The 15,411-nt window shown below is 37.9% G+C and overlaps 1 protein-coding gene across 3 annotated transcripts in view; it reads right to left on the bottom strand.

Annotated features, from left to right (window-relative positions):
- The window catches only part of D-CDES (D-cysteine desulfhydrase), a 76,391-nt gene that overhangs the window by 41,325 nt on the left and 19,655 nt on the right, over window positions 1-15,411 (bottom strand). For all 3 annotated transcript variants that reach the window (XM_089988117.1, XM_089988118.1, XM_089988116.1), the window contains one exon: window positions 170-267. In XM_089988117.1, coding sequence (XP_089844243.1) covers window positions 170-267 — 98 coding nt within the window. The remainder of the gene's footprint in view (window positions 1-169; window positions 268-15,411) is intronic.

The following is a 15,411-nucleotide window of genomic DNA, read 5'->3' as shown; positions in this document are numbered from 1 at the left end:
TAGCATAGAGAGGGATAACTGGATAGATACTGTCAACTCCTTAAAAACTGATGTATAACCATACACAGGTTTGGAACATGAAAGAGTAATGTTCTGTGGATGGAGCACTTCTTTTCCTACATGATATAGAAAATATACAGGTTTTGAGAGAAAAAAAATAGCAGCGCACCTGTACACAGGGTCAAGGATTACGCCTGTTGCTTCAGCTATTTCCTTAACAAACTTGAGTTCTTCAGAGGTGTTTATGGCATAACCTAATCCCTTAGCCTGAAAAAACAATTTTTAGATAACATGTCACACTCATTTGAGGAAACAAAACTAAAACTAGATTGATCACACTAGATGACATATAGTACTTCCCTTTTTTTCGGTTATTCAGTGTTTCCAATTAGACTATCATTTCCAATATAAGATAAACTTCCCAATTTTTGAAACAAAATAACTGTCAAAGATTTGTTTTATTTCAATCTAAGCCACCACATTCAGTTATACTAGTTTTGTAGGCATCCTCAATACAATATAATATTCATTTGCTGAAACAACATTTATCAGCTGAACATTCATGATTCATTGATTGAAACATCTACCAGCTGAACATTCAGAGTCATAACAATCACAAGAAGACCACTAAACAAGTACTTCAAAGTTAACAGAAGACAACAATATTGTCACATCTTTGTCATGAGCATATACGAGTCCGATCCAAGTTAGGAAGTTTTGAGAAAACAATTGTGGTCAGCATTGATTAGGTGGCTACCCATTATCAATTTTGAGAACCTTGAAATGAGTGTTCATTACCCTATGCATCTTAAAGTAGGCAAGTAGCACCGGCCAAAGATATTTACCAACTGTTGGTAAATTTTGCCATAAACTTATATCCCTCATTCATCTCAGCTTTTAAAACACCCAGTGTGCCCCTAATATAAACTACTAGTTCCAACAGATACCCTATTTCCAGGACATAATTTAAACTACCTTGGCTATACTAGACATCTGCGATGTGTTAGATTTGGTTTCCATCGATGTCCCAAATCAGTTGCAAGAAGAAGAAAGGGGAGACGGTGCTTTAGGGTGCTGTTTATCTGTCTAACGATCCCAATAGGAGAGATCATGGAGTACTTCGCATTATAAAAAACTATACAAGGCAACTTTAAAATACTGCCCATACTTTACATGTTACAATAAATCAGCTATAAGGGCAATATGGCAATAAAGAAATAAAGAAATAAAATCCAACATCAATTCCGAACAATATAGACATACTGAATCTGGGTATGGATCTGAACCCAATATACAGATCCAACCAGTGTTATCTCTCATTAGCCTCCCTCAAGTTGTACATGGTAATCACCATGGGCAACTTGGACTTCAGTTACCAAAACCATTGTTTTGTCAAAACCTTTGTAAAAAGATCTGTTATCTGATTCTCAGATCCGACGAATCTAGCTTCAAGTTCCCCATCTTTAATTTTATGTCTGATGAAGTGTTGATCGATCTCTGTATGCCTAGTTTTTCCATGATAAACAGGATTCAATGAGATATTAATGGCACTCTGATTGTCACAAAATAGAACTAATTTAGGAACAGTTTCACCCAGCTCATGTAGCAAATTTCTTATCCATATTAACTTTGAAGCAGTTGCTACAATGGCTCGGTATTCAGCTTCAATACTTGATCGAGATATGACCCTTTGTTTACGACTTGACCACGAAACAAGATTTCCTCCAACAAATATACAATAATCGGAAATTGGTCTTCTTTCATCTAGATCTTCTACCCAGTCAGCATCTGAATAGGCCATAACAATGAGATCTTCCCTATGATCTCTTGTTTTATAAAACAGTCTGTCCCCTAGGGTAACCTTTAAATACCATAAAATTTTACGCCACTGCCTCCATACGAGTAGTTCTTGGCTGGTGCATGAATTGAGACACTTGGTTTACTACATGCACATGCACGACATCTGTTCTTGTGAAGGCAAGATATTGTAACATTCTCACAATGCTTCTATACTCAGTTGGTGTAACGCCCCAAATTTCAAACTTGCAAACCTTTTCAGAAAAACAGGCAAGATACTAGAAATATCTCTTTCCTTCAGAGTTTGTGTATGAAATCAGCGGAAGATTTTTCTTTTGTTAAATCAGAAGGCAAGCTGACAACTTTGAGCACGTTAGCTAAAAGAACCAAAACTCACAAAATTAGGGTATCATAAGGAAAATCCGATACAAACCCAAAGCGTCCAGGATGTGAGCTAAGAGCAGGAAGAAGAAGTCTTGAAGTCATCTTGCAATCGCGCCATCGCCCGTAGTGTACCTAATCATCACTTGTACCCATAGAATGGGTTAGTTTTGCGAAAAACTAGTAGATGCACAAGAGAGACTACAAGAAACTGAATTAAGTACATTTAATTCAGTAGGTTACGCAGTTTAAAGCAGATATGCAGTTAAACAGGTAAGCAATGCAAGCAGGTGAATAGTGCAAACGCGTAAGTAGTACAAGTGAATAAGTAGTGCGAGCGAGTAAGTAGTGCGAGCGAGTAAGCAGTTCAAAGCAAGTAAGCAGTTCAAAGCAAGTAAGCAGTGCAACTGACAAACGCAGCATACGATTCAATTGATCGTAGGTCGTGAACCACCATGCAACTAGCTTGTTTTCGTTCTTAGAACAAGGTCTCTACATTGAATCAGTATCAGAACATCGTTTGTCGCTCTCACGACTTCTAACAAACGCTTTGTCCTGAACAACCTTAATCTATTCCCATCTCTCAAAGCCTTACGCGGCCAACTGTCACCGGTTATGACTCACTAAGGCGTCATACCTTCCCAGAAAAGTCCACCCTTCCGTAGAAGGTCCAAAACATGATCACTAACTCAAATCGCTAACGATCGAATTCTCACATCTGAGTCATGCATGTAATCATGCTAAAACAGAAAGCTGAAACTATGAATTCATAGTTGGCTATCACAACCAATCTCAGAAGATCATCACAGCTCACCATAACTTTTTATGGTAAGCAAAAACACAAGATCCACGTCGGATAGCTCGGTCCGGGAGATATACGACCTGACAAGGAATTACCGCCCTAGAGGGTATACCTGGTCTTGAACTATACACTTCCTCACAGGAGTTCACCGTCTTTGCAGCTATCCGTTCGTGGACAGTGTACATCCTCACAGAAATTCTACCGCTCTAGCCGGATTACCCGATCTTGATCATACATACCCCCACAGCGAAACCTTTGGGAAGCCGGTCCCCAGCAAATGCCATATCCAATGAAAATCATTGTTATACACGCATCAACACAAATAACCGCTCTCAGGGCCGATAGCCACTATTACAATCAACAAGATCAACGCCGGATCACCTGGTCTGAAAAATGTATAACCTCACAAGGAATTTCGCCCTAGATGGTCTACCTGGTCTTGGACCATACACTTCCTCACAGGAGTTCACCGTCTTTGCGGCTACCCGTTCGTGGACAGTGTACGTCCTCACAGAGAATCTACCACTCTAGCCGAGTACCTGGTCTTGATCATACACGCCCTCGCAGATAATCCTTTGGAGATCAGGTCCTCAACAGACACTCTACTCGGTGATACATGCATCAATACAGTCGACTTCTCTAAACAATTGACCGCTCTCGGGGTCAGTAGCCACAATATGGGCACAAGCATGTATATCAGCAATATGCATCGTATCACTCCACACAGAAGCATATAATCCTACACATCGTATTATTGCCATAAGGAATATTGCAATCCTCAAATAGGACCTCAAAGCATGCGTAAACGACACATGAGAACAGATGTGCATGGGGAAATATTGTGATGTGTTCCGGCCAAATGATGCTTCAACCGGGAGATACCGTCAGAGAAGGTATTATGGCGAAACTTGCACTCAATTTTCAATCGGTTCACACTCATTACTTGAGTGTCTCATTGCCATGTCGAGTCATTTGATGTCATTTTCCTCTAAAAAACTCAATAAGAAGCAAATATTAGAGATTTTTTACCTTAACCCACTTTCTTGAATGAAAAATAGTAGAAATGCGTTCTTGAAAGCCCTCTCCCTTGTGCACGGATCATCCCCCAAATCTCTCTCACGACTCCTAGGGTGCATGAGTTTCCTTCTAATGGCCTCTATACAAATAAGAAAGTTGGCCCTCAAGAGGTCTTTAAAACCCCAAAAATAAAAAATACAATTCGACCCTTTTTAAAGTGCGCCAAAGGTTTATCGTACGATACAAGGTTGTATCTCACAATCTAGTATCGTACGATACATCCGATATGGATACAATACAAACTCATATCACGATACGTGTATCATATTGAAAAACATAATAGTAACATGTATCGTACCGTATCGTACGACACTTACAACACTGGTCTTAGCTTTTCAAGGTTAAAAAATAAATGAATTTGGAGAGCAGAGCCAAGATATGGCCTCTGAAAGTTGGACTATTCGCTGGCTTCTTGTTAACATAAATTTGGATTTTCTGACTTCTGATAAAAGTTTGACCATTAAATATGCATTTATAATGTTGGAATGTGGATCTGGATCGGGGCATGGATCATGGTTGTTGAATTAATTACTTCTTACGTGCTTTCTAATTTTGCTCAGTTTCTTAGTAAAATTTTGGTTTAATCATAGATTAGCATACACCCAACTCTAGGTCGTGGCGTGGATCTTTGTGATCCTCTTGAACTACATTAAAGCATAACATTTGAAGAATAAGATGTACACAACTATTATAGGAAGGTTTATTTCATCATTTTACCCTTGGTATCAAGTAGTGGCAGTATGTTAATATTTTGTTTTGTTTTATTTGTTCATTAGTTGCATTATTTATTTTTGTTCATTCTTATGCTTGTTTGTGTTTTGTCAATATAATTGTTTCATATAAATAAGGAAAAAATAGAGACACCGCTCTTTCAGAAGAAACATTAGGGTTAACGACTTGATCTTCCTCATTAGTATCTCATCTCCTTCTACTGGGCACTGGTCTCAGAAGTTGATAGTAATAAATGTTTACATTGCCATGAAATAAAAAAGTCTTCTAAGTGGCCCCAAAATATTATCATAGATTTTGTACTTATGGCATCTCCTCTACATCGGAATATGCTGCAACTTCAAGAGAAAGAAGAGGAAACTAACAATGTTTATGATGTGATGTGATAATTATAGTGAAAGATATGCCATATAGCAACCATAGGAGCTGAAGTAAAGGATGGTGAAAAGAATGAATAAACTATGTGAAATATCTAAATGATTCTCTTTTGAAAAACAAATAGTCTAAATGATCGATTGTAAAAACCGTGATCTTTAACTATTATTTATAAACTAAAATGTTTTGAAATATGCAAATTTGGGCCTGAGATCCACATTTCAGATCTAGGACCCATAAAGGGGTATTGATGTATAAATGATATCATCCACGTTTATACTAATACTAATAATAATATTAATAATAAATATTTAGAACAAAAATATGAATTTAACTCGAGGATCCATAGTTGGATCCATTTGGATCCAACTTGTGGATCCATGTCGAATAGGTAAGGCGCACCCCAACTCGGGGTTGGTTTTCGGGTCCCGGACCCGGGCCATGCCCTATGTAACAAAAACACATAAGGGTAAAAGGCAACCCGATAGGAGTTGCCCGATAAATCTGAAACAAAAAAAAAGGAGTTAGGGTTCTGAGAGAGAACCCTAACTGAAATCGCATGGAAGAAAAGGGAGGGGCTTGAAGTGTAGCCGCCGGAGGGAAGGTCGACTCCTATTTTACCGGGCTATCCCCTTCAAAAGGGGGGATCCCGAGTTGGTCTTCCCCCCCCCCACTCTCTCTCTCTCTCTCTCTCTCTCTCTCTCTCTCTCTCTCTTTCCCCAAATCGTTCTCTCTCTCGTGCGTGCGACGTGAAGGGGACACAACCCCTTGTTCGACAGCAGGGTCACCGGAGGCGGCGATATCAACCCCTCACAGTGAGCAATCGGGGTCGGCGGGACCAACCTCAAGCGGTTGCAGCAACCACCTAACGCCGGACAGAGGTACGAGTCCCCTCTTGTGAAAATGAATGAGAAATCGAATCCCGGTTCGATTTTGTGTTGTTTTTTTCTTTTGATGGAACCCCCAGGAAAAAGATGGAGATCATGGTGGATCAATTTCATGACAGGCTCAGCCGATTAGGTGGCTGGGTCATGCCCAAACAAAAAAAAAAGAAAAGAAAAGAAAAGAAAAGAAAGGGGAACTTGGTTTTCAGTTTTACGCTTAAAGGAGGATATGAGGGTTGTCGGAAACCCCAAATCGACCGATTTGGGGGTTCTGACTGCCAGGATAAAAAAAAGGGTTTATTTTTAGTAAGGGTTATTGTCGACTTTTGCTAAGTGAGTCGATGTCTGCTAAGGGGGTTCCTAGTTCGTCTGTCATGAACTCAAAAGAAAAAAAAAATAGTGTTGTAATCTGTTGAATTTTTTTTTTTTGATATTCTTAGTAAACCTGTATAAAGGCCGTGTATTTCCCTTGAACATGCAATTGCTTAACCGATGTCTGAGTATATTTAGGTGCTATCGATTTAATATACAGATTATAGCAGGTTCTGATTATTTTCCATGTTAACCTTATACTGTTCAGATAATTTCCTGTTCTGAGTATATCCCCATACCTACATTAGCGCATGTTCTAAATTTTTAATACTCAAACTATCATGTGTTCCAAAATGTGGGTTAACACATTTCAATCGTGATAGCATACAAACATGCTATGTAGAATTGAGTTAAACTGGACACACAACAGAAGGTGAAGAGATGTTCCAAGCACTGAACATCCTAAACAGCATGTCTGCCTACTGCAATAAATTCCTGATTTGGATTTGCATTTGCTGATCTTCCAAGAATCATGTCTGTTGCTATATTTTATATTAGAGGCTTTGGAAATGAACCTCTTGCATGGAAAATCTGAGTCATTCTATCCATATGGCCGAAATGAAAAAAAAATATGATAAAATAAAACTATAAATAAATAAATAATTATCTCTTGTAGCCGGTGTTGTATCTGTATACTTCTGGACTTTGCCGAATGATAGGGTTTCAGCTATGTGCATGTTGGAACGAATTTTTCAAATGCCTATGACTAAATAAGTCTGTATGATTCAATGTTCAAATGTAGTGTTGACTACATGAATAAACTGGGAGCAAGTGTGAAATCCGAAATCTGGGGATTTTAGGGCATATGTATAATTGTTGAGTATCTACCTGCTGATGGTGAATCCACACATTAGCTGGAATTATGCATTTACATTAAGTCTGAATATTGAGTATGGGTATGCATCAAATGTGTACACTGAAGAGAAATCATTCATTGAAAAGAAAACATTTCATTGACTGTTGAGTATCTACTTAATGTATCTATGCATTGATATGAATACACATCTTCAAGAAAAGTATGCAGATGCTAACTGATTGAGGTTTCACTGACCATGGACATGCATAATAAACAATTTTGTTCACGTGTACACCCACCCACAGGGAGTATGCCTTGACATAGATACATGTGTATGAATGTGTTAAAATATATGTAATCATATATACATATATATGTATTTATCTCATCATACCCGATAAAGGGTATTTTTGTAATTCTGCCATTAGGGGCATTTTAGTCTTTTTACATGTATTTTATTTTACATTTTCTTTTTTCTTTTTCCTTTTTAGGAGCTAAACAAGGAATGTTTGTAGAGCAGGTAGTTAAAGAACCTAATTGGTGTCTCGTGGAGGATTCAGAATCAATGTGGAATAAGATAGTGGGTGGCATGAGAAAGGTGGCTAAGGAGGTATTGGGTGAGTCTAAAGGCGGTGCACCGCTAGGTAAGGATACATCATAGTGGAACGAGGATGTCAAATTAGCTATTAAGGTTAAAAGAGAGTGTTATAGAAATCTAAGTAAGAGTCGTGATAATGAGAATTTGGAGAAGTATATGATAGCAAAGAAGGAAGATAAAAAATTAGTTTGAAACGCGAGGAATAAGGTATATAAGGAGGTTTATGACAAGTTGGATACCAAAGAGGGCGAGAAGGATATTTATAGGTTTGCAAAGATGAGAGATAGAAAATCGAGGGATCTAGGTATGGTTAGATGTATCAAAGATGAAACACAAAGGGTTTTAGTCAAAGATGAGGAGATTAAGGAGAGATAGAAAGATTATTTTGATAAGCTTTTTAATGGAAGTCATGCTCAGGATCTTGGAGACTTGTTCATTCATTTTCATGAGATGAATCGTGACTTCATGCGCAAGATTCAAAAGAAAGAAATTGCAGAGGCTTTGAAGAAAATGAAATCAAGAAGGGCAGTTGGCCCAGATGGTATACTTATCGAGGCTTAGAAATGCTTGGGAGAGAAAGGTTTAGAATGGTTGACAAATCTTTTTAACAAGATTTGGCGGACAAATAAGATGCCTAATGAGTGGAGGAAGAGTACTTTGGTGCCTCTATATAAGAATAAGGGTGATATACAAGATTGCACAAACTATCGTGGTATAAAACTCATGAGTCATACTATGAAACTTTGGGAGAGGGTGACTGAGTCTAGGTTGAAGAAGGTTGTCATGATATCGGAGAATCAATTTGGTTTTATGCCTGAAAGATCAACTATGGAAGTTATACATCTTATTAGACAACTTATTAAGAGAAATAGAGAGAGGAACAAAGATTTGCATATGGTTTTTATTGATTTGGAGAAGGCATACGATAGAGAACTTAGGGACGTTCTCTGGTGGACAATGATGAAGAAAGGTGTTTCTCTCAAGTACATTAGTATAATTAAGGATATGTATGAAGGAGTAGTAACCAATGTCCGCACGTGTGGAGGGGTGACAACCAATTTTCCTATAACGGTTGGGTTACATCAAGGATCTGCTTTAAGCCCTTTCCTATTTGCGTGGACCATTTTGTTATTCGCCATTGTGGGGTTGTGTTTGTCCAATGTTGGACCTTATGAATGTATTATGCATTCTTGCAATTTATTTCCGCATACTTTCTAACATGGTATCAGAGCAAGGTTATAATCAAGCTAGTCCTTCGGTGCATCGGAAAGCGTGATGTTCAAAAAATCAAAAAAGTGGTGAAGTTTTTGTTACCTCTTTTCTTTCTCTACGTTTTGATGAAGCGTTTGTTACAAAGTTACCGGAAGCGCCTATGCTTGAGGGGAAGCGTGCTTCCCCGGTACGCGTTTCGGAAGCGTGAAACGCGACACTTCTGAAACGCACGAGAAAGCGCACTTAAGTATTAGGAAGCGCGTACCCCTTTAAAGGGGTACGCGTACCCCTTTAATAGGATACACGTACCTCTTTAAAGGGGTACGCGTACGCCTTTAATGGGATACGCGGATCCCTTTAATGGGGTACACGTATCCCTTTAAAGGGGTACAAGTTACCTTTATTACTATTTTGCCCTTTTTCACGCCTCTTCCGAGTCTCTCTCTTCCTCTCTCTCTCAGGATTTTGGCCACCGACCGACGACCTTCAGAACTTCCGGCGACCTTTTTCGACGTCCGACGACCGCAACCGATTGACGATGGGGATATTCAGGCACGCGTATCCATTTTCCCTCCATCTCTTCTCTCATCTCTTCTCTCATCTCTTCTCTCCATCTCCCACGACTCTGATTTTTCCCCTTCCCCCCTTATGTTCAGGTACGCTCTCCTCTCACTCTCTCCATCTCTTCTCTCACGCTCATCGCACGACTGCAAGGCGACTCTCGCTCAGACTCTTCAGAGTTTTTTTTTCTTTTGTTTTTTTTAAGGCAAGCTAGGGTTAGGCAATCGCAGACCCTAACCATCTCTTAAGCCCCACGAGGTAGAGGGATTCCAAGCTTTCAGCTTGACACGAGACCCGTTTACCACATGGGATATGATATGGGATTAAGTTAGAGTATCCCTGTGACATGTTTTACACTCTTTGTCGGTTCTGCAGAATTGCTTATTCATGTGCATGTTGTTGGAAACAATTTATTCTATCTATGTTTATCATTATTTATTGGGTTGCTTATAGCTTACCGTTGCCTTGTCATCGTAACCTTGATCTTTTGAAAATGGAAAGCTTATCATTTTTATTTTCTGAAAGTTTTGGTCCTTGGAGATCCGATTCTCTACCTAGGGTTTGGGACATCATTGCCTAACTTAATTTTATTTTGGTTCACTTTCTGGAAATCTGAGATTTGTGTGGCTACTCAGAGGGTGTTAAGGTTGGGAAATAAGGTCAGTTAATGAGTTTAGACCTGTTTCGACCCATCCAAATTGTTTCCCCCAAATGGTGGGCCCATATTTTGCGTTGATGAAGAGTTTTCGAGTGATATAGGGCTGGTGTCTGACCTGTGTGGTGTGAGGTTCAGCTCGTGAGTAGAGGTTTGATTCCTTCATTCTCTCTAGAAAGTACATTTAGGGAACAGGGGATTGTTAGAGACTATTTGTTTCATTTTCCTGTTGCAATAACATGATGGTCTTTATCTTTTGTGTTATCAATATGATGATCATTTATATTCTTATTTGAGTCTTGTGAATGAACAGTATATTGGTTGAGAAACATTTCACATTTTGTGTTTTAACTGAGTTTATTTGGTCGTCTTTTTTAGGAATAAGGGTTAATGCAGTATTTTTTTATCATTCTTATAGGTTTTAACTTTTAAGTCATTTTGACGATTGCTTGAATCCTAATCAGATTGACTGGATCACTTTTATTATTCTTTTACTGTTGGATATATATGGATTATTGATTTATTGTTTTCAATTTCAAAGTCAATGAAAAACATGTTCTGCCTCCACAAGTTGTCTTATGGCTTCATTATGGTGTTTGATCTTGCAGACTTCCATTCTCTCCTTGATCTCTTGAAGTGACTTTGCTTTATGTGAATTCTGAACTTACATGTTGATCAAGTGAACCAAGCATGATAAAAGAAACAAAACAAAAGAGATACTTATTATAAGTATAAATAAATATATAAAAAATATATTATAGGAAAATTCTTGAATTCACATTATAAAAACATATTATACAAAATGTATACCAAGCATGATTGAGCTTATCATCCCTATTAAGTATGAATTCTTTGATATACCGAGCGTGGGCACACCCAGGCTTGGCTCATTTACTCTATCAGAAGAGTGGGGCAACTAGTATGCTGCAGCTAGTTGTTTAAAATTTTAAATAAATATCATTATTGTTAGTAACAGTTGGCCAATATGAATTTCAATGAAATCGTTGGAGGCATACTCCCCACCTCCATCACAAAATTAAGAATAGTTGAGGAAATTGATTTTTGACATAGGCATGAAACTTGCGAAATATATCAAAAACTTTGGACTTTTGTTTCATAAAAAATATCCACGAATAACGAGAATAGTCATAAACAAATACAACGAGTGCACATTCTCAAAAGGTTTTGAAGCTCTTTCATTTATGGAATGAAAAAGAATTACATGAGTTATACAAACTTGCTAACTGTAACACAATGTCTTATTTAAACCATGACTCAAACTTGTCTCTGGAATCAACTTGTAAGAGACAAGATTTTTAATAAATTTGTGACTACAATGACCCAATTGACTATGCCAAAGATTGACATTATTGACAAAACTGACGGTGAAAGCAAGAGACTTCTCAGGAGTCGAAATTGATGATGAAGATGAACACTTTTGCAATGGATTTTTCTTGAAGATATACATGTTCCCATGTCGCTCCCTTTCAGCCTATGTTGTCTTCATGTGAAGATCCTTCACATACACAGAAGGAGTGAAAACAATGCAGGAATTAGTATCATCAACAAGTTTAGAAACAAACACCAGTTTTTTCTTGATATTGGGTGCACAAAGAACATCAAAAAGTTTAATAAACTTAGACTCAGAAGAGAGAACAAAGACATTTCCAACATAAGTGATGAGATATTTGACACCGTCTCTCGTGACAACACTGCCCTTTCCAGAATATCTAATAGGACTAGAAAGTTTACCTGCATCTCCAGTGATGTGACTAGCTGTTCCGAAATCAACATACCAAATTCCTTCATCATCCTGCTTTAGATTTAGGGAGTTTAGGGAATTCAAAAGAACACGTTCAAATACAACCAACAAAAGAGAAGATGACATTACAATTAAGTTTGGTAATTTGACTAATCGAAATAAGGTTTATAGCAAGAGATGGAATATGATAAACTTGAGAAAGATTGAATTTACTACCAGGATAAGAGTCATAATAGAACCTACTTTGGAGACAAATATAGGAAAACCATCTGCAGTGCGAAAGATGCCACTACAGGGACGACAATTAGCTAAGACAAACTCATGATGTGTCATATGGCATGAAGCCCTGAAGACTATTAGCCAACTAGAGGATGAACTTGAGATACCTAAGAAACAATACCAAAGGATGAGGCAGGAGTGGCAGAGGAAGAAAGGCCAACGATTGACTGAAAAGAAGCTGCAATTGTTGAATCTGATGCTGAATTTCCTGTTGAACATGCTTTAATCTATGAAGTTGCCCACTACTCATCACTTCACCATCAACTGATGAAGAACCACCTGACTGTTCCTCCTTGGGCATGACACCCTCATTCTCAGTAGAGGCTGCATATGCACCACCTTTCTTTTTCTTGAGAATGGAACAATAATTCTTCATATGAACGTCACCTCTACCACCAAATCCCATCTCCCCTCATCCTCCAATCCTACTACCACCCCTTTCACCTATCTGCCTGGATACAACAATGATATTATCCTTCTCTATAACTCACCAACCCCCAACTGCAATGCCAAACAGAAAGTTGTACAAACACACAATGCACAACAAACGAACTATCTAGGTGCAATCTGTACTACTATTGCAATAAGAAGGTACCCAAGATAAAGCAACACTGTGAAGAACCATTCACAAACAAGCCTCACGATACCCAAAAGCTTAACGAATGATATCGAGGTTTACCAAAGAAACGCAAAAACCAACCAAGGTAACACGATCCACAACTGGAACCCCAACTAACACAATATTTTGTTGTATCATGTAACCACAATCAATCAATATCAAAGAAGAACTAAACAAAATAGTTACCGCCTTTTTTAGATGCCCAAAAACTCAAAAGAACTCAGGGGTTTCAGATGGAGTTCAAAACCCGATGTAAGACTTTGCTTAGCACACCAATACCTAGTCACGATAGACAAAAAACAAGCTATTGTCCCACACATGCAAAGTATTGCACAATCTAACAATCACAACAAAACAAGTAACAATATGTTGTACCAAGTAAAAGCCCCAACAAAGTATAACCCACACAAGCAGTCAATCACTCAAAACGTGATGCAAACCAACAAAAAAAAATGTGACTCAAACCCAAAGATATTATCAAAACATGAGAAGATACATTACCAATGCTGAACCAGGAGGAATACTACCCAAACTGAGCAACATAATGAGGCTCGTGCCCAATATAACTCGAAATTGAGCTACCGCCTGCTAGAACCCTCTCCAAATCATGTTTAATCTCACTCCAAATGCCAAAAATGTTCACCCAAACAATTTTCTCACCCTTCTACATAAAAAACAACCTGAATGATGGTATCCTCCCAACCAAAACCATGACACTTGATCAGATTCAACGGATTTCTTGAATCTGGTTAAGAACTTCCTTAAAATTCAGAAGTTCATATCTATTGCATATCGTGAATAATGTTCACTTACAACTAAACAATCGACCCTCTTAAGACATCAAAAAAAGAAAAAGAGATAAAAGACTAGTATATCCCTCCTTTATAGGGTATGTACATAGTAGCCTAAAAGTTACTTTACACATCTCTATATTATGCAGACTTTCAATATCTACTACCTTGCAGTATTCAGAGTTACTTCCTACTTTTGAGAATTTAAGAGCTAAGTTATTGCATTATGAGATGAATATTACTGTTGATGCTAATGCCCCTAATGATGCTCGGGAAATTTTTGTCACTAATCTATCATGAGGTCGTGGAAGAGGTGAATATTTTAGAGGTAGGGGACGTGGTCGTTGAGGCAATCAGGGAGGCTGAGGTATACTTTCCACTCTAAACATCCCTCCTAATACTACATCACAAGGATGATTTCCCATTCCTTCTTGCTTCATATGCAAGAAACCAGGACATGTTAAAGAAAATTTTTGGTTCAAGGATGACCCTAGATATAACCAAGGGGGAACTCAAAACAAGAATCAAGACAAGAGTCAATTTCAAGGTCAGACCAGCGGACATAGTAGTGGTAAAGGACAACTTTCAATATATAAACATTTGTTGCTTGCTGCCTTTCAGGGCTCAATTTAAAGTAGAATGAGCAAGGTGTGTGGTATCTTGATTGTGGGGCTGCTAATCACATTAGAGGTGACGTGGGTAAATTCCTAATGTTATTTCCTTATTATGGTAAATATAGTGTTGTTATTGGAGATGGGACTTGTCACCTCATCACACTAGAAATGTATTTATTCCTTTGTCCAATTCTAGTCCTCTAATTCTCTCTAATATCTTATTTGTTCCCAACATCAAGAAGAATGTTATTTCTGTTTCTAAACATGTTGATAATACCAACTCGTGTGTTATATTTATTCTATCTTCTATTTGTGTCAATGATCTTCGCACAAAGAGGATATTTGTTGAAGGAAAAAGATCGGGAAACATGTACATCTTCAAAGAAGACCCTACATCCAAATTCGTTGATTTTGTTTTGAAGCCTAGTTTAGAGTCATCAATTCCATCAACTTTATTTAGTTATTTTGTTTTAAATAAAGCCTATATTTGGCATAGTCGTCTTACTAATTGTAGTCATAGTTTTATTGAATGACTTGTTTCTAGTAAACTTATTCCTGCGTCCAGTCTAGAATGTGAGTCTGCTAGTGTCATTTGCGCAAGTTATCAAATCTCAAAGTCATGTACTTTTTAATTCCTGGAATAAAAGAGCTTCGAAACCTTTTGAAATTGTACATTATGGTGTATGGGGACCAACACCCAAAGCTTCTAAGCTTCTTCTTCTGGTAGTCGCTACTATGATTCATTCGTTGATAGCTTTTCTTGTTATACGTGGATATATTTTATGAAGCACAAACATGAAGTGTTTAATATATTCACAAAATTCCATATGTGGTCAAAAATCAGTTTTCTATACCTATTTTGAATTTCCAGTGTGATGGTGGAGACGAGTACTCTTCTAAGGAATTTATCACCTATCTTGAAAATAATGGAATTAATAGAAGAGTGTCTTGCCCTTAGATCCCTGAACAAAATGGGCTTGCTGAAAGAAAGCATCATCATATTATTGAAAGTGCACTAACGATGTTATATGGCGGAAAAACATCTTTGAGTCTTTCGACAGAGGCCTTTCATTCAATTGTTCATGTCATAAATATGTTGCCCATGAA

Source organism: Nuphar pumila, chromosome 14 (genome assembly GCF_984573655.1).
Source record: "Nuphar pumila chromosome 14, dmNupPumi1.hap1.1, whole genome shotgun sequence".
In the NCBI taxonomy this organism is placed as follows: Eukaryota; Viridiplantae; Streptophyta; class Magnoliopsida; order Nymphaeales; family Nymphaeaceae; genus Nuphar; species Nuphar pumila.
Note: the sequence above shows the minus strand (reverse complement) of the source record. Positions and strands in the feature narration are given on the sequence as shown.